Source organism: Megascapheus bottae, chromosome 14 (assembly GCF_031878675.1).
Source record: "Megascapheus bottae isolate mThoBot1 chromosome 14, mThoBot2.hap1, whole genome shotgun sequence".
Lineage (NCBI taxonomy): Eukaryota > Metazoa > Chordata > Mammalia > Rodentia > Geomyidae > Megascapheus > Megascapheus bottae.
The window spans coordinates 674,070-693,370 of NC_143522.1; the positions used below are offsets into that span (position 1 = coordinate 674,070).

Consider the following 19,301-nt stretch of genomic DNA (forward strand, 5'->3'; position numbering starts at 1 on the left):
TCTACATCACCCTAACCTAATAATGAAAAATGCAAATAAAACTATCTTAAGGAATATTGTACAAAATAAACTATTCTTTTTTTGTGTGGGTCATGGGGCTTGAATTCGGCCTGGGCGCTATCCCTGAGCTCTTCAGCTCAGGTTACTGCCCTACCCTTGAACCAAGCCCCACTTCAAGTTTTCTAGAGGTTAATTGGAGATAAGAGTCTCAGGTCCTTTTGTGCCAGGGTTGGCTTTGAACCTTGATCCTCAGATCTCAGCCTCCTGAATAGTTAGGATTACTGGAGCCCAGCCAAATAAACTATTCTTCAAAGAAGTAAATAGCTGAAAAAATTCTAAACAACTACTTTCTTTTCCTTTTTCATTCATTCATTCTTTTTTTTTTTTTTTGGCCAGTCCTGGGGTTTGAACTCAGGGTCTGAACACACTGTCCTTGGGCTTTCTCAAGGCTAGAACTCTATCATTTGAGCCACAGCATCACTTCCTGCTTTTCTATGTATGTGGTACTGAGGAATCAACCCTGGTTTTCCTGCATGCTAGGCAAGCACTTTACCAGTAGGCCGAATCCCGGCCCTAAGCAACTATTTTCTACTTTGAAGATGAGAAACATAATTGAATACAGTATGTATTCTTGGGTTTTCTTTTACTCGTGAAGGACAAAATATGAATCAAATAGATAGATTAGATGGCCTCTAACTCGGCTCAGGGCCCACACTCTAGGTATCCGTTCCTTTTTCTGTCCTCGAATGCAAGTAAGCCTTTGCTTGCCACCTTGTGTCTTGAATTCTTTCACAACTTTAGCACAGCTGAAGCCCCCACACCTAACTTCACTATTCAGAACAGTTAGCTAATCCTTGTTACTCTCTATAGCGCTAAAGAACACCTATTTTGTCTCTGTTGCTTATTTCTTCTCATTGAATGGAAACTCCATGAGGGAAGGTGTGTATATTTAATTAACCATCTTACCAGGAATAGCTAGGAAACTTTAGTGATTAAATTACATTCACCGGGATAATCTTCAACTCGACTCAAATCCTCAATACTCATAAAAAGCTCACTGATGCTTTTGTAAAATTCAGAGTTAGGATGAAGGATGACACCTTCAAAGTGCAACTGTCTTCTACTTCAGAGCCCGGTGGTGAGAGGTGAAATAGATGCTGCGCAGTGCTGTGGCAGAATCAGGAGGCCAAGGCCTACGAGACACCTCTCCCCTGCCGCGTTTTCCTCAGGAGTCTTCGCTCAGGAAAGAATGAAGCGAGAAGTGTCATTTTAAAAGTACATAATAGCTTCTGGGAAGAGGCGCAGCAACCAAGGCTCAAGGAACTAACTGCAGCGGAAAGAGGAAGGCTTGTCTTCTCCAACCCCGCCTCCGCGACTTCTGCGCACGCGCGCTGCTAGCCCCTGAGTCCGCTTTTTTACCCACAATCCTCCTCTAAGCCCGGAACGAGCCACAGAGAGGAAGGCTATTGGTTGAAAGCATAGCAAATAGGCGGGCCCGTTGCTGGCGTGTACGGCGCCGTGGAGCAGGCATCTTAGGCGTGGGATCCCCGCGCGTTCTGGTGGGTTTGCGGCAAGATGAGCTCCATCGGCACGGGGGTGAGTTGGTGTCTGGCACGCGCGCGTTGTGGTCGTCCTGCCTAAGGGTCTGCGTTGGCCCGAGTCCGGTCGGTCCGCATGGGCGGCCTTGGCCGGGGTGCGCTGGGCGCGCCTGGGCCTGCAGGCCCCTCGCGGTCCGGAGGCCCCGGACTTGGCCGCCGGGTCCCGGGCCCACGCCCCCGGGCGCCGTGGGACCCCCACGCGCAGTGCAGCCCGGCGGTGGCCGCTTTGGCGGAGCCATGGTGGGGTTTGGAACTACCTTGGACTGCTGAGTCACGTCGGGAAGGCGAAAGTGGAAGTCGTGGGTCCGGTAGGGAGTAGCAGGATTGGGGGACAGTTCACCCCGAGCGCTGCCCGGGCCCGCCACCAAGATTTCTTGGTGCGAGTTTCCAGCTCTGGGCCTTGCAGGTGCCGGGCTGTTGCTGACTCCCTTCGGGAAAGGACATGGATGGAGAGCCCTTGAACAATCCCTGGGAACGCTGTCTGCACCGAACCAGCCAAAATGAGGAGTCTGAAAACTAAATATGATGGCGCCCTTTCCAATTTTCTTGCACCTCCTCCCGGGATTTATGTGTAAATTATTTAATAGACCGTTCTGGCATTGTACTGTAAACATTTAATGCGCTAACGATGCTCCTGACTTGTTAGTTAAGACTATTGCGGATTACTGTAGTTAAACGTATTAGGGATGTGTTTGTTTTTTTTTCAAACTTTTAGTATGAAGCATTTGTTGGTTATTTACACTAGATGCACTGAGTATCAGGTTTCTCAGGCTTTTAAGGGTAGTAAAGAAAAAGAACAAAAACAATACAACAAATTAGATCAACTCCAATGGAGAGCTGAAGTGGAATGCCATGATGATCCGAGGAGAGACAGAGGAGGCATGTCATTCTATAGTGGGTTTTGTAGCAAACTGACTTTGCAACTAGCTACATTACTAGGGACTTCTGTTAATATTGTTCCATTTAAAATAGTGCTGCAATAATTATGTAGGATACTTTATTGTGAAAAGTTTAGCATTCCTGATCTCTCTCATGATCTCTGAAAGCAAAGCTTGTAAAGCTTGTCTCGTGCTTTCACTTTCCCCAAGAATTCCACTGTTCACATTTTGTGTCCATTTATTGCTTTTCATCCCCTGCTGGGAATTGAACCCAGTGCCTCAGAAATGCTGGGCAGATTGTCTTTCACTGAGCTACATGATCAGCCTAGGTTGATACATTTTTAAAAGAGGAGGGTTAAGACAGGGCTCAGATGGTATGTGTATACCACCATGCTTTTTTTTTTTGTCAGTCTTGACTCTTGAACACAGGTCCTGGGCACTGTCCCCTAGTCTCTTTTGCTCAAAGCTCACATTACTACTTGAGCCACAGCACCACTAACAGCTTTTTTCTGTTTATGTGGTACTGAGGAATAGAACCCAGGGCTTCCTACATGCTAAGCGAGCACTCTCCCATTAAAACACATTCCCAGTTCCTGCTTTTTTTTTTTTTTTTCTTCTTTGCCAGTCCTGGGCTTGAGCTCAGGGCCTGAGCACTGTCCTTGGACTTTCTCAAGGCTAGAGCTCTACCACTTGAGCCTCAGCACCACTTCCAGCTCTTTTTCTAGGTATGGGGTTCTGAGGAATCGAACCTGGGTCTTTGTGCATGCCAGGCAGGCACTCTACCACTAGGCCAAACTCCCGGCTCCCAGTTCCTGCATTTTTGACAATTATTTCATATTGGAATTTCAAAGTAGAGCTTTAGGTTTTCTCTAACAGAACCTACAGTGTTTAGCTCAGCATATGGCACAATTCCAGTTGCTCAAGTAAGAAACAACAATAAACATTTAATTCCTTTTCTATTTTACTTTGTGGTGTTAGAGGTGGAACCCTGAGCCTTATATGTGCTAGGGAAATATTCTGTCACTGTCCTAAATCCTCTGCGCTTAGAATAACATGTAATCTACCTATTACCCTGAGACACAACATAGATGTTTCTTCTTCTTCAGAAGCAGAATGTGCTCTCTTACCCATAGTGCTTAAGACTCAGTGACCTTATTTTTGTCCTTTAGCTGGGCTAAGCTTACTTCTACCATGAACTTTTTGTGTCAAATGCCAGGAATCCTATTCCTTTCTCTTTCCTAAATGGCTAGTTCCTTGGTATCAAAGTGTGACTCATCTTAAAATGAACTATCCTAGAAGGCCTTTTCAAGCAAAGCAGTCTGCTGTAGCTCTTTGCATCACTCCTAATTTCCCTTTCCCCAAACAAGGGGGGGGGTTGTAACTCAGGCTTCACAACTCTGGCCTAACTTCTTTTGTTCAAAGCTGAAGCTTTATTTGAACCACATCTCGACTTCTGGCTGGTTAACTGGCGATAGGAGTCTCACAGGCTTTTCTGCATAGAGTGGCTTTGAACGGCCATACTCAGCTCTCTGCCCTTTGAGTAGTCGGGATTTACAGGTATGATCCACTAGCACAGGGTCCTTCGCTTTACTTTTATTTTCATTCTTTTCCCCTTTCGTGGTGCATTTCTACCTAGCTTTCTGCCTGCTGCACTTTGAAAATAAAGACTTCAAGAATGACTAATTTTCTTACTAGTCTCATGTAGTGCTTTGGAATATAGCTTTGAGTCTGCCAGGTTGTAGTTGATTTTCATGCAAGGCAAAATCAGACCAAAGTCTTTTAGTTTAATAGCACAGCCACATATTTAAATGTTTTGACTTCAGTACTGTTTCTGTTCTGAGTTCAGAAGACTTGCACCCATTACTTCTCAGAGGCAGAAATCCAAGATGTGTGATTCTCTTTATCATTGTCACTGCTCTTTTTCTAGAAAGTAGTGTCTTTGTTGGGATATAACACATTTCTCATGTATAAGACATGGAGACAAAAACATTGTGGGTCTTTACTGCCAAAGATGTAGTATTACAGGTTTATTTTTGTGCTTTTTCACCTAGTATGACCTATCAGCTTCTACCTTCTCTCCTGATGGAAGGGTTTTTCAAGTTGAATATGCTATGAAAGCTGTGGAAAATAGTAGGTAAGAAACATTGTTTTACTTGAAATAAATATGATTTAATAAATAAAACCACATTTTTTTTAATTGTCCTTGTTCTTGGGGTTGAACTCTGCCTGGTTCTGTTCTTGTGCCTTTTTGGCAGTTAACTGGAGATCAGTCTCGTGGACTTGTCTGCCCAGGCTGGCATTGAACCACAATCCTCAGAGTTCAGACTCCAGCATTACTGGCTAAAATCATATTATTATCTTTTGGTAGATCATTTTTCTTCTTGAGATTCTTAGTTTGTTATATATATAGCAGCCACTGGCAACCAGTTCTACGTATATTACTGGTTGTACAGAGAAGTTTCACTTAAACATGTCACTTTGAGGTCGGGTGTTTAGCGTAATGGTAGAGTGCTTGTCTAGCATGCATGAAGGCCCAGGTTTGATTCCTCGGTACCACATACATAGAAAAAAGCTGGAGGTGGTGCTAAGGCTCAAGTGGTAGAGCTCTAGCCTTGAGAAAGTCCAAGGACAGGGCTCAGGCCCTGAGCTCAAGCCCAGGACTGGCAAAAAACAAAAATGTCACTTTGAGGACAGTACTTATTGCGTTTTTCTTTTTTTTTGCCAGTCCTTTTCTCAAGTCCTTGCCATGGCTTGAACTCAGGGCCTGAGCACTGTCCTTGGGCTTTCCTCAACGCTGGCACTCTACCACTTGAGCCATAGCGTGACTCCAGCTTTTCTAGGTATGTGGTACCAAGGAATGGAACCCAGGGTCTTCCTGCATGCTAGTCAAGCACTCTACCACTAGGCCAAACTCCAGCCCCTTTCTTTTTCTTGGTGCTGGTACTGTGGCATGGACTGGGGCCTGCATGCTGTCCCTTAGCTAGTTTGTACAAGGCTGATGGTCTTCCACTTGAGCCACAGCTCCACTTCATGCTTTTTGCTTGTAGTTTGGAGATAACAGTCTCATGGATTTTCCTACTTGGTTAGCTTCAACCTCCTGAGTAATTAGCTACAAGTGGAGCTGTGGCTTGCATGATAAAGCACTCGGTGCAGAAAAGCTCAAGGATATTGGCTAGGCCCTGAGTTCAAGCACAAGGACCATCACCAAAAAGGAAGGAAGGAACAAACAAATGAACAAACTAAGGATTGAGATTAATAAACATCACTTAATCTAGGATATTCTTAACAAAATAGCTTTTTTAGAACTGTGGATTAGGGGGAAAATAATATAGTCCTTAGTAGTTTACTATTGTCACTAGTTTGCTTTATGTGACACATCTTTTCTTCTAAACCATCAGTGCAAAAGTCCACAAGTGGGCAAGATATCAATGAGATACTCATACTTGTGTGTGTGTGTGTGTACTGGTGGTCCTGGGGTTTGAACTCAGGGCCTGTGTGCTGTCCCTAAGCTTTTTTGCTCAAGGCTAACTCTCTACCACTTGATGCATTTCCACCTCTGGCTTTTTGTTGGTTAAATGGAGATGAGAGTCTAAAGGACTTTCCTGCCCTTGCTGGCTTTGAACCATAATCCTCAGATCTTAAAGACTCTTCAGTAGCTAAGATTATAGGCAGAAGCCACAGGCATCTGGCCATCTTTATATCTTTAAGATAATTATATTTATTTTTTATTTATGTTCTTTTTGATTTTAATTAATAGAAAGGTTACATTATATCGGTCAGATAGAAGGTGCATTACTTCACAAACATTGATACCCCTTCTCATGTTTTTTTTTGTTTTTTTTTTTTTTTTGCCAGTCCTGTGCTTGAGCTCAGGGCCTAAGCACTGTCCTTGGACTTTCTCAAGGCTAGAGCTCTATCACTTGAGCCTCAGCACCACTTCCGGCTTTTTTCTATGTATGTGGTACCGAGGAATCGAACCCAGGTCTTCATGCATGCTAGGCAAGCACTTTAACCACTAGGCCAAACTCCCGGCCCCCCCTTCTCATGTTTTTGTTCCCTTTTCCCTTCCCCCCTTCCTAACCTCTTTCAAATAAACAAGTAAACATACATACAATATACCAGATAATAAGGTAAGATACTGTAACAATATGAGATAACCAAGAGACAACAAAAAAGAAGAGAAATAACATAGTACATTAAGAACAATAATCACACATTATATGGCTCTTGTTTCCATATCCTGGAGGTCCTTTCATTTAGTCTCATCCTATATGGCCTTATGTATCTAGGTTTTGCCCTATTGTAATCCTCTGGTAGGAGAGTCCTAACATTTCCTCCCAAGAAGTTCCAAAATTACATGTTGAGAACGTTTAATGTAAAATATAGATTGTTGTAAATTCTAAACATTAGTGAGGAAGATGATTTGGAATAATTAGGAAAGCCTACAGGCTGTGAGAGATTACCATCGAAGAAATTTACAAATGTTCATGGAAATAGATTTAACGGGGCCTTAAGTGACAAAGAGAAAATAAACACTACTACCCAGAATAACTCCAAAGATATGAGGCAATGATGAGCATGTTGTTGGAGGTGACAGTGAAGCTAAATTTAGCAGTGTACAGGAGTTTTAACAAAATTGGATATTTGGTGAACTTGGACAGGATTCTTAAGATTTTTACGTAGATATCTGAGCAAAGGACTTTAAACTTCAAAGGGGAGCAACTAATGACACCTCAAGTATGGGAGAAAACTTGGCAAGATTATTTTTGTTCCTTTTTTTACCTCTGCTGGGGCTTCCACTCAGGACTTGGCCACTGACCTTGGACACTTTTTGCTCAATGCTAGTGCTCTGCCATTTGAGGTTACAGGGCCACTTCTTGCTTTTTCTGTATATGTGGTACTAGAAAATTGAACCCAGGGCTTCGTGAATGCTAGGTGAGCACTCTACCACTAGGTTACCCTCCTGGCCCCACATTTGTTTATTTTTCTGGGAAGGAATCTCATGGTTTCTTTAGATTTTAGGAGGCCTTTAATAGATCACTGTGTGGTTCAGGCATGAGCCACTGGTATCCAGCTGACATATTTTAATCATGTACTTTCTCTATGCTTTGAGGTTAAATTCTTTTCTTTGGTAGATCCTGGGCTTTGAACTCAGGGCCTGGGTTCTGTCCCAGAGCTCTTTTTTTTTTTTTTTTTTTTTTTTTGCTAGTCCTGGGCTTGAGCTCAGGGCCTGAGCACTGTCCTTGGACTTTCTCAAGGCTAGAGCTCTACCACTTGAGCCTCAGCACCGCTTCCGGCTTTTTTTTTTTTCTGTGTATGTGGAACTGAGGAATTGAACCCAGGTCTTCATGCATGCTAGGCAAGGACTTTAACCACTAGGCCAAACTCCCGGCCCTGTCCCAGAGCTCTTTTGCTAAACTTAGTGCTCTACCAGTTTGAGCCACAATGTTACTACCTGTTTTTGAGTGGTCAATCAGCCTGGGCTGGGTTCAAACTGCGATCCTCAGATCTCAGCCTTCTGAGTAGCTAGGATTACAGGATTAAGTCCCTGGGGCCTGACTAGATTAATTCTTAGTTGTGATAGATCATTTTATTCTCATATGCTTACTAGAAGCAATATATTTGTTAAAGAAAATCTAGAATGAACAAAGGGAAACAAAAAAAAGATCCTAACATTCACCATTAGTACCTTTGTATTTTAGCTCAAAGCTGGCACTCTGCCCACTAAAGCCACAGCTCCACTTCTGCCTTTGGGTGGTAGGAGTCTTTGGCTTTTTCTAAAGCCTTTTATAGCTTTGAACTGTGATCTTTAGATCTTGGCCTCCTGAGTAGCTAGGATTACAGGCATGAACCACTGGTGACCAGATGGATGTTACCTTTTTATGATTTTGTTAAATTTATGAAATTTTAGGGCTGAGAGTTTGGCTTACTGGTAAAGTGCTTGCCTAGCATGCACGAAAATCTGGGTTTGATTCCTCCGTAACCACATATATAGAAAAGCTGGAAATGGTGCTGTGGTTTCAGTGATAGAGCGCTAGCCTTTGAGGAAAGCCCAAGGACAGTGCTCAGGCCCTGAGTTCAAGCTCCAAGACTGGGGCTGATGGGGAAACACACATACACACACACACACACACACACACACACACTTCCTTTTACTTTCAGTTAAATTGATTTTCTTGTTTCAGTACAGCTATTGGGATCAGATGTAAAGATGGCGTTGTCTTTGGGGTGGAGAAGTTAGTCCTTTCTAAACTTTATGAAGAAGGTTCTAACAAACGGCTTTTTAATGTTGATCGGCATGTTGGAATGGTAAGGTCACATTTTCAAGTGTTCCTCTTTTTGTTTTGCCCAGTTTCTTTGGGAGTAACAGAATGAAATACATTGACTTCTGATTTTAACATGAGGCAGTAGATAACAGTGAGTAGCTATGTTTTAACCAGTTAATTGTCTAAAAGAAGGGAAGCATTTTAGGAGTGAAAAGTAGATCTTGGCAGCATAGATCACTAGTAATTCCAAGGCTTTGAGCCTTTAGCCTTTTGTATACTATCACAAGAAAGATGTTATCCAAGAATGCCTAATTACTTCTCTCTACAATTGTTATCTTGAAAGTGACTTCAGAATTACTGGATTTCCCAATATTTTCATAATAGAAATAGATACTTCTTTATTTTGTGCCAATCCTGGGGCTTGAATTCAAGGCCTGGGCACTGTCCTTGGACTTTTTTTGTTCAAGGCTAGCACTCTGCCACTTGAGCCACTTTCAACTTTTTCTGTGCATGTGGTACCGAGGAATCAAACCCAGGTCTTTGTGCATTATAGGCATGCACTCTACCACTAAGCCAAACTCCCATCCTGTGTTTTTTATTTTCTAAACTTAGGTAATAGTAGATTATGTTATAAACTTTGCTTCTGAATATATTATTGGATAAAACAAAGTGAGGGATAGAAATTAACTCATTTCCCATACTCAAGAATCAGAATGCCTATAAAGAACTTTGAGCTCTGGGTTGGGAGTATGGCCTAGTGGTAGAGTGCTTGCCTAGCATGCATGAAGACCTAGGTTCAATTCCTCGATACCACAAACACAGAAAAAGCCAGAAGTGGTGCTGTGGCTCAAGTATTAGAGCACTAGCCTTGAGCAAAAAGTGTCCAAGGATAGTGCCCAGGCCCTGTGAGGAAGCCCTAGGACTGCAACAAGAAAAAAACTCTTAAGCTCAAAGTAAGCATTTAAGATGATGATGCTTGTTGAAAATATTAGCTAAAGCAATAAATAAGTTACATGTTTTATTTGCATTAGGAATATTTGTTAAACTGGTACTTTCTCCTCCTCAGGCAGTAGCAGGTTTGTTGGCAGATGCTCGTTCTTTAGCAGACATAGCAAGAGAAGAAGCTTCCAACTTCAGATCTAACTTTGGCTACAACATTCCACTAAAAGTAAGTTGATGACATATTGAAGAACTTTTTGAGCTATAATAAATACGTATTAACATTCTTCTGTTTACCCTCATAGCATCTTGCAGACAGAGTGGCTATGTACGTACACGCTTATACACTGTACAGTGCTGTTAGACCTTTTGGCTGCAGGTATGAAAATTTTGTGATACTCAAAAATCCGATATTTAATCTTAGCCTTTTTACATTAATATAAATTCTTAGCAAGAAATAGGATAGTGATTAAAGTATGCAGGAACATTACTTTTGAATAGTGATAATACAGAGGGATAATACAGAATTGAAATGATCATAAAACCAGACTACATAATTATGACTAGTCTGATTATATTAAGTTCTCAGGAAATTGTGCTGATTATAAATACCTTTCATGTTGTCATTAAGAACCTAATTGTGGCCGGGAGTTTGGCCTAGTGGTAGAGTGCCTGCCTAGCATGCACGAAGACCCGGGTTCAATTCCTAGGTACCACAAACATAGAAAAAGGCTGGAAGTGGTGCTGTGGCTCAAGTGGCAGAGTGCTTGAGAAAAGCCCAAGGACAGTGCTGAGGCCCTGAGCTCAAGCCCAGGACTGGCAAAAAAAAAAAAGAACCTAATTGTACTACACTGTTCTCATTAATTCCATTTGATAGAATTAAAGTACTCTAGTCAAATGCTTCTAAATGGAGCTTTTAATAGTAATTATATAAAATTACATTTCATAAGTTGTTACTCTTTTTCTAGTATGGCCTGTAAAAGTAAAGTGATGGTATTTTTGCTTCTGGAATAAGTTGATTTGCAATAATACCTGGGATAGGTTTAAGTATTAAAAATGGTTTCTCAGAGTTCCTCTGAGAACATTGAGAATTTTGTCAGTTGAAACTACCTTATCAAAATGCTTGTGATTTACATATAATTTATCTTACAAATTGTCATTTTGTCTAGCTTTTTATCGTGCTAGTTATAGGGCTTAAACTGGTGGGGAGGAGCTGGGCATGGTTGCTCACGCAACCATCTGAGGATCAAGGTTCAAAGCCAGCCTGGGCCAAAAGGACCTGAGACTCTTATCTCCAGTTAACCTCTGGAAAATGGGAAGTGGGGCTTGGCTCAAGGGTAGGTTGGTACGCTTGAGCTGAAGAGCTCAGGGACAGCACCCAGACCCAGGCCACCAAAAAAAAACCCCAAAAACAAAAAACTGGGGGGTAGGGAGGACACTGCCCCTGAACATTTTTGCTCAAGGCTAGTGCTCAACCACTTGAGCCACAGTTAGACTTTGAGTCTTGTTGGGCAGGGCGCTGGCGGGTCATACCTGTGGTCCTAGCTACTTAGGAGGCTGGGATCTGAGGATTACAGTTCAAAGCCAGCCAACGCAGGAAAGGCTGTGAGAATCTTACCTTCCAATTAACCACCAGAAATCTGGAAGTGATGATGTGGTTCAAATTGTTAGAGCACTAGCCTTGAGTGAAAAAGCTTAGGGACAGTGCCTAGTCCCAGAGTTCAAACCCCAGTACAGATACCCCCCCCTTAAAAAAAACAAACAAAAAAAACCCCCAAAACCATCAACAACAGAAATTCCAGTGGGCATTGAACCTCCATTCTCAGATTTCAACCTCCTACATAGCTAAGATTACAGATATTTATGAACCACCAGCAGCCAGTTTCTTCTAGATTTTGTTCTGGAGAAATATGTTAGTATTATTATTAACCCATGGTTTAAATCATTTTATGCAGTTTCATGTTAGGATCTTATAGCGTGAATGATGGTGCACAACTGTACATGATTGACCCATCAGGTGTTTCATATGTGAGTATTCTGAATTATTTTAAGTTCTTTCATTAAGCATTTGTCTTACTGGATTACATGAAATTTCCTTAAAATTCATTCAAGAAAAGTGATGTTTTCTTGCCTATCATTAATAACAATTCTATGTATATGACATAGAGGGAAAATTTGTGGCTTTCAAATATGCTACTTGGAGTGAATATATGATTTTCTTTTTTATTATTGTAAATATGTTTTAAATGTCAATGTAGAGCTGTGTGTGGAACTCAGTAGTAGAGCACTTGCCTAGCATGGGCAAATCTCATTTTACTTTGATATTTTGATTTTTTTTGGCTACTTTGGCAGTGTTTAGACACATTTCTTATTTGCTGTTAAATAGCAGTGCTCATTAATGATACAGTATACTAACTGAATGATTTTATGTTTGATTTTTAAATAGGGTTATTGGGGCTGTGCCATTGGCAAAGCCAGGCAAGCTGCAAAGACAGAAATAGAAAAACTTCAGGTAATATAATTAATGCTTGAATTTTGCTAAAAGTGAAGCTTATCACCAAAAATGAAACCCAAGGGTATTAGTATTATTTGATATTTAGATCATTTTCTGATGCTAAATAGTTTGAATGCTGGCAACACATTTATAGAATTATGTCACAGACCCAGTTGTTTTTTTTTTTCCCCTCTCTTTGGTCAGTCATGGGGCTCGAAATTGTCTGGGAGCTAGCTGATCCTAGATCTTTTGTTCAAGGCTAGTGCTCTACCCACTTGAAGCCATAGCTCCACTTCTGGTTTTCTGGTGGCTATTTAAAGATAAGAGTCTGTGGACTTTTCTGCCTGGGCTGGCTTTGAACCACAATTCTCAGATCTCAGCTTCCTGTGTAACTAGGATTACAGGCATGAGCACTAGTGCTAGCTAGCTCCCTTTATAATTTTAATGGCTGCTATACACCAACCTCAATTAAGAAAAATACTAAACTTCCTATGTAATATTACAAAGTCATTGAAGTTAATTCATAGATCCTTCTTGAGCCCTATTTTGAAATGTTTGGTGTTTTCAAGTTGAGTTAATGTCATAGAATCAACTGCAACAAAAATTTTTATGTAGTATTTTTGTAGTATTATTGGCTTTTATTTGAATAGCACTTATGTCATAAAAACCTTTGTCTGTATGCCAATACCTCTTAAGCCATGAAGCTTACTTACACTGTTACAACTACCCACTTTTTCTTTCCCTAAAGCCAAATTTTAGGCACTGATCAAAGTTTAAAACCTAGTTTTCTGTTTAGCCCCAACTTTATGTATAGTATCCATAAAAGTTTTACTGCTTTGTCAGAAACTTGCCATAGGCAGGATTTATCAGTTTCAGTTTCACAGTGAGATACATTTTGTTATTCATTTAATGTCTGTAGTATAATGTTGCTTAAATACTGAATCTATCTGTAGAAAGAACTTAATAATTCATATATTTGGTATTTAATAAAATTGGACAATTATTTATACTATGAATTAGCCTTTCTCTTATTCTTTCACCTGTCTCTTATATGTACCTGCTGTGTGGTAGGCACTCATGGTTGATAGGTATATTATCCTCATTTGGGTATAAAGAACATCAAATTTCTTACCAAATTTTTCAAAATCAGAGACTACCAATGAAAGGATTTGTAGAAAGCTCTGAATATTTGTTTTATCCAAAGTAGTCTTATGCATTTCAATGTTAAAATTGTAAATTAGAAAACTTGGGTTTTGTTCTTAGTTTTAATTCATAAAATTAGTGTACTTTTTTCTGTAGATGAAAGAAATGACCTGCCGCGATGTTGTTAAAGAAGTTGCAAAAATGTAAGTTGAAATTTTCCTCCTTACTATCTGTAAAAACTTGGCTTTTTCCATGTACATTATTTCGGAGAGATTTTTTTTTTTTAACACTTTATTTACTGCATATCTCTGCAGTGCCTCTTTTTTTTTTTTTTTTTGGCCCCCTTCTTCTCTTTCTGGCCCCGCTCGCTCCGGCCCCGCTGGCTCTGGCTTGGCTCGCTCCGGTCAGGCTCCTGGCCCCTGCTCGCTCCGGCCACCACTCGGTTGGGCTCCGCTTGCTTGCTTTCGCTCTCTGTCGCTTGTTGCAGTCTCGTCTCTGGCACTTCCGGCTTGGTTGTGTATGTGGGATACTGAGGAATCGAACCCGGGTCCTTGTGCATGCTAGGCAAGCACTTTAACCGCTAGGCCAAACTCCTGGGCCCTTCGGAGAGATTTTTATGTAGGGTGGTGAACTCAGGTCTGAGATTTACGCCAGCCAGAATATCCTTTTTTTTTTTTTTTTTTATTGCCAGTCCGGTGCTTGAGCTCAGGGCCTGGGCACTGTCCTTGGACTTTTTCAAGGCTAGAGCTCTACCGCTTGAGCCTCAGCACCACTTCCGGCTTTTTTCTATGTATGTGGTACTGAGGAATCGAACCTGGGTCTTCGTGCATGCTAGGCAAGCACTCTACCACTAACACTAGGCCAAACTCCTGGCCCATACAATATCCTTTTTTTACATGATAAAAGATGGGGTGTGGTAGAAGTACAACTTCTGAAAAACTAAGCTCCATTTTAAATAATAGTGTTATAATGTTTAAGAGTACAAGGACAGAGTAGAAAGTATATTTACAATCTTTTTTATGGCTCTAGTAATGAGACTCAGGGTCTCAGGCAAGCTAATAAATATGTGCCTTGTTACTTGACACCATATTTCATAAATTTGATCATAAAGGTTTTTTTGTTGTTGTTGTTGGTTGTGGGACTTGAACACTGGGCATGGGCGTTGTCCCTGAGCTCTTCAGCTCAAGGCTATCCCCCTACCCCTTGAGCCACAGTGCCACTTTTGTTTTTCTGGTGATTAATTGGAGATAAAGAGTCTAATGGACTTTTTAGCTTTTTAGTTGCCTGGGCTGGCTTTGAACCCAGATCCTCAGATCTCAGCCTCCCAAATAGCTAGGATTACAGCTGTGAAAAACTGCACCCAGCTTGATCATAAAGGTTTATGGGTACTATGCATACAATATATGCTGGCTGTAAGAATCTTTTTGTTAATAAGAGTAAGAATAGTGCCTTAATAATGGATCAGTCAGCATTAAAAAAATACCTTAAGTGATTGCCAGGTGACAGTGGCTCATGCCTATAATTCTAGCTACTGAGGAGATGGATCTGAGGACTACAGTTTAAAGCCAGCCTTGAGCGAAATCTGGAAGCGATGCTGTGGTTCAAAGTGGTAGAGTGCTACACTTGAGTGAGAGACCAGGGACAGTGCCCGGGTTGTGATTTTAAGCCCCACAACCAATAAAAACAAAATAACAACTAATTATAGGTGTATAAAGTAGAATACAGTAACTAGGTATATAAAGTAGAACACAGTGACAAGTTTTTAAGAGTAAGTAACCATAAAGTCAATAAACCTGGGGAGTTTTTCAACAAAAACTTCTCATTCTGTATCAATGAACTGTTTTTTTTTTTGGTTTTGTTCTGGGCTTGAACTCAGGGCCTAAGCACTGTCCTTAGGCTTTCTCAAGGCTAGAGCTCTACCACTTGAGCCACAGCACCACTTGTGGCTTTTTCTATGTGTATGGTACCAAGGAATTGAACCTAGTCTTTGTACATACTAGGAAAGCACTCTACCACTAGGCCAAACTCCCAGCCCCTGAGCCTGTTGTTCTTGGTAATAAAAATAATCCAACAAGATGTTGGCTTTGTCATCAGCTCTCCCAACTTTAAAATTTGAAATTGTGGCAGCACTGGGGTTTGAACTCCAGGTCTTCTACTTGGCTTAGGAAGTTTTGCAGCAAAGAGAAAAATACCCTATAAAGACTAATGGTAGCCTTTTTCTATGTGAGTCCATGTTCCTTCTGAGATGTATTTTAGTTATAAAAATATGTATTGAATTAAACTTGAATAGGTTTTATTTTTTTGCTAGTCTTGGGGCTTGAACTCAGGGCCTGGGCACTGTCCTTGGACGTTTTTGCTAAATGCTAGTGCTCAGCCACTTGAACCACAGTGCCACTTCCAGCTTTTTCTTAGTGTGTGGTACCTGAGAAATTGAATCTAGGGCTTTGTGCACTCTATCACTAGGTTATGCTCCCAGCCCCTGGAGCAAATATTTTCTTTTTTATATATATATTTTTATTGTAATTAATAGAAGGGTTACATGATATTTGCCAGATAGAAGGTGCATTACTTCACATACATTGATACCCTTTCACATGTCTTGGTCCCCATTTCCCTCTCCTCCACCCCCACCCCTCATCTTGTCCCTATCCAATTTCAAATAACCAAATACAAATATATCCCATATATCAGATAACAAAAAAGTGAGATTCTGTAACAATATGAGATAACCAAGGGACAGCAAAAGAGATGAGAGATAACATAGTAACTTAAGGACAACAATCATTCATTATATGGCTTTTGTTTCTATATCCTAGAGGTCCTTTCATTTAGCATCATACTATATGGCCTTATGTATCAAGGTTTTGTAGAGCAAATATTTTCTTTCACTCACTGTATAATTTTTCTTTAATGTTCCAATAGAGTAGAATAGGTGTAATTTTATATAAATAACAGATTAGAAATGGTACTTCACATTTGTACCAACTTCTATGTTTGGAGGTGACCTAGAAGTTAATTTCTTCTTTTCTGTTCCAGAATTTACATAGTACATGATGAAGTGAAGGATAAAGCTTTTGAACTAGAGCTCAGCTGGGTTGGTGAATGTAAGTTGTTTTTGGAGATTTCTTATCTGTATTTAGTTTGTCACTGCATTTCCTTTTTAATAGCAAAGAGAAAAATACCCTGTAAGGACAAATTAATCGTAGCCTTTTTCTATGTGAGTTTATGTTCTTTCTGAGATGTATTTTATAGTTAGTTATTTTGAATTAAACTGGAATAGGTTTTTAATCAGTATTTGATGAGAGCAAATAATTTTTTTCGGGGTGGGGGGTAGGCCTGGAGCTGGAAACTCAGGGTCTGAACACTGTCATTGGGCATTCAAGGCTAGAGCTCTACCACTTGAGCCATAGCACCTGTTACAGCTTTTTCCATGTATGTGGTACCAAGGAATTGAACTCGGGTCTTCGTGCATGCTGGGCAAGCACTCTACCTTAGGACAAGACAATCTCTGACAAACTCCTGGCCCCAAGTTCAATGCATTTCTCCCCACCCTCCCTTTTTTTTTGGCCAGTCCAGGGGCTTGAACTCATGACCTTGAGCGCTATCCTTGGGCTTTCTCAAGACCTAGTGCTTTATCACTTGAACCGCAGCACCACTTCCTGCTTTTTCTATGTATGTGGTACCGAGGAATCAAACCCTGATGTTCATGCATGCTAAGCAAGCACTGTTACCACACTCCCAGGCCTTTTTTTTGCCTTCTTTACCTTCATTGAGTCACACATTGAGTCCTTTTGCTTTAGGTTTTTAGAAAGGGTCTTCTTTTTTTTTTGCTGAGGATTAGTCTCAGATCACAGTTCTATACTTTTGCTTCCCCAATAGCAGGAGCGGCAGATGTGCACCACCGTGCCTTCCTTGTTTTTTTGAAATATGAGAGTTAGACTGGGAAAATAGCTTCCTAAATGCTGGAATTGCAGCTGTAAGTTACCCTGCCCAGCACATCTGATCTCTCTTTTTTTTTTTGCCAGTCATGGGGCTTGAACTCAGGGCCTGGCACTGTCCTTGGGCTTTCTCAAGGCTGGTGCTCTACCACTTAAGTCACAGCACCACTCCAGGCTTTTTGTGTATGTGGTATCAAGGAATTGAACCCATGCTGGGCAAACACTATCACTAGGACATGCCCCCAGTCCCTCTCAATACTATTTTACAATGAGTTGCACTTTTTGTGGATTGGGTAGGCTGTATAGTAATATAAATCACAATATAATCTTCATTTTTAATATGTGGCTTAATCTGTAGTAACCAAAGGAAGACATGAAATTGTCCCGAAAGATATAAAGGAAGAAGCAGAGAAATATGCTAAGGTAAGCCCCACCAAAATCATGTACTGAATAATGAAGTAGTTTGGTTGTCTTTTATGAAATAAACTCTGGATATAAAGTTGTCTTGGTTCAAAAAAATACGTATAGAATACATACATATATAGCTTTCTGGCAAAAATTGCCCACATGCCATTTTTTGCTTTATTGTACTCAAAATCAATCATTGATGGTTATTGCAAGGTATGCCTGCCATTAATTTCAATATTTTATTATAAGGTAATACCTTTCCTTTATACAGGATCTTTTTTTTTTTTTTTTGCCAGGCCTGGGCTTGAGATCAGGGCCTGAGCACTGTCCTTGGACTTCCTCAAAGTTAGAGCTCTACCACTTGAGCCTCAGCACCACTTCCGGCTTTTTTCTATGTATGTGGTACTGAGGAATCAAACCCATGCGAGGCAAGCACTCTACCACTAAGCTAAACTCCCGGCCCTATACGGGATCTTTTTTAGAGGGTCTGTTATGGGGCTTGAGGCCTGGGTGGTGTCACTGAACTCCTTGCTCAAGTCCATTGCTCTACCACTTAGAGCCATAGTGCTACTTCTGGTGTTCTGGTGCTTAAATAGAGATTAAGAATCTAGACTGATTTTCCTCCCTGGGCTGGCTTTGAACTGCAATCCTTAGATCTCAGTCACCTGAGTGGCTAGAATTACAGGATACCACCAGTGCCTGGAAGTGAAGAGATTTTTTTTTCTCTCTTGGGGGGGTCCATCATGGGGCTTCAACTCTGGGCCTGGGTGCTGGCCTTGAGTTCTTCGGCTCAAGGCTAGTATTCTACCACTTTGAGCCATAGTGCCACTTCTGGTTTTCTGGTGGTTAACTGGAGATGAGTTTCACTGACTTTTCTGCCTAGGCTAGGTTTGAACTTTGATCCTCAGTTTCCAGCCTCTTGAGTACCTAAAATGACATGCGTGAGCCACCAATGCTCGGTAATGAATGGATTTTTTAATGGCAAGTGAATTCAGAGTGTCTTCATTGCCACAGGTGTGGGGTATAAAAATACTGAAGGTTAATTTTAAATACTATTTTTCTTTTAACAGGAATCTTTGAAGGAAGAAGATGAATCAGATGATGATAACATGTAATATTTCAGAGTCTGTTGTATTTTAAATTTTGGTCTCAGTCCCATGTAACTAGCCCAGTGGAGTACATATCTTACTGACCAATTTTCATTAAAATTCTGTCTTCTAAACATTGAAGTGTATGCTTAATGTGAACTTGACAAAACTGGTGCCAGTACTGTGGCTTGACCCATGACTTAGGCTTTGTTCTTGATCATTTTATCACTTGAAACACAGCTAAGAGTTAAAGACTCAGAGACTTTCCTGTCTGGGATGGGTACAAGTTGATTCTCAGATCTCAACCTGAGTAAGGTTTGTTTACAAGGCACGAGCCACTGGTATGCAACAAAATGTTCAGTTTTGTGGGCTGGAAGAACACACACCAAAACCCTAGTACTCTCAATAAGAACTAACAACATGAAGCCTACTCATTCCTATGCTTTCATTTCCTAAGAAAGGTAATGTACAGTTGCAGGGTGTTGGACTTTGAACATCTCTGTAAATGACAAATTAAACTTGCATAGCCAATACCCATACAAACAACTT

General features: G+C 40.9%; 1 protein-coding gene across 1 annotated transcript; it reads left to right on the forward strand.

The window, feature by feature from the left end:
• The first annotated feature begins 1,478 nt into the window (after positions 1-1,478).
• Psma3 (proteasome 20S subunit alpha 3) lies at positions 1,479-18,888 on the forward strand. Its single transcript, XM_090344188.1, has 11 exons — positions 1,479-1,596; positions 4,528-4,610; positions 8,662-8,785; positions 9,809-9,910; positions 9,987-10,060; positions 11,637-11,709; positions 12,128-12,193; positions 13,475-13,521; positions 16,355-16,422; positions 17,615-17,679; positions 18,735-18,888. The coding sequence occupies exons 1-11, from the start codon at positions 1,576-1,578 to the stop codon at positions 18,777-18,779; spliced, it is 768 nt and encodes a 255-aa protein (XP_090200314.1). The 5' UTR covers positions 1,479-1,575; the 3' UTR covers positions 18,780-18,888.
• Positions 18,889-19,301: the final 413 nt, after the last annotated feature.

Excerpts from the sequence above, each read along its gene's own strand:
- Psma3 (XM_090344188.1), top strand. The coding sequence starts at position 1,576 with ATGAGCTCCATCGGCACGGGG. Across the intron at positions 1,597-4,527 it reads TGAGCTCCATCGGCACGGGG|TATGACCTATCAGCTTCTAC; the intron begins GTGAGTTGGTGT and ends TTTTTCACCTAG. Across the intron at positions 9,911-9,986 it reads GCTACAACATTCCACTAAAA|CATCTTGCAGACAGAGTGGC; the intron begins GTAAGTTGATGA and ends TTACCCTCATAG.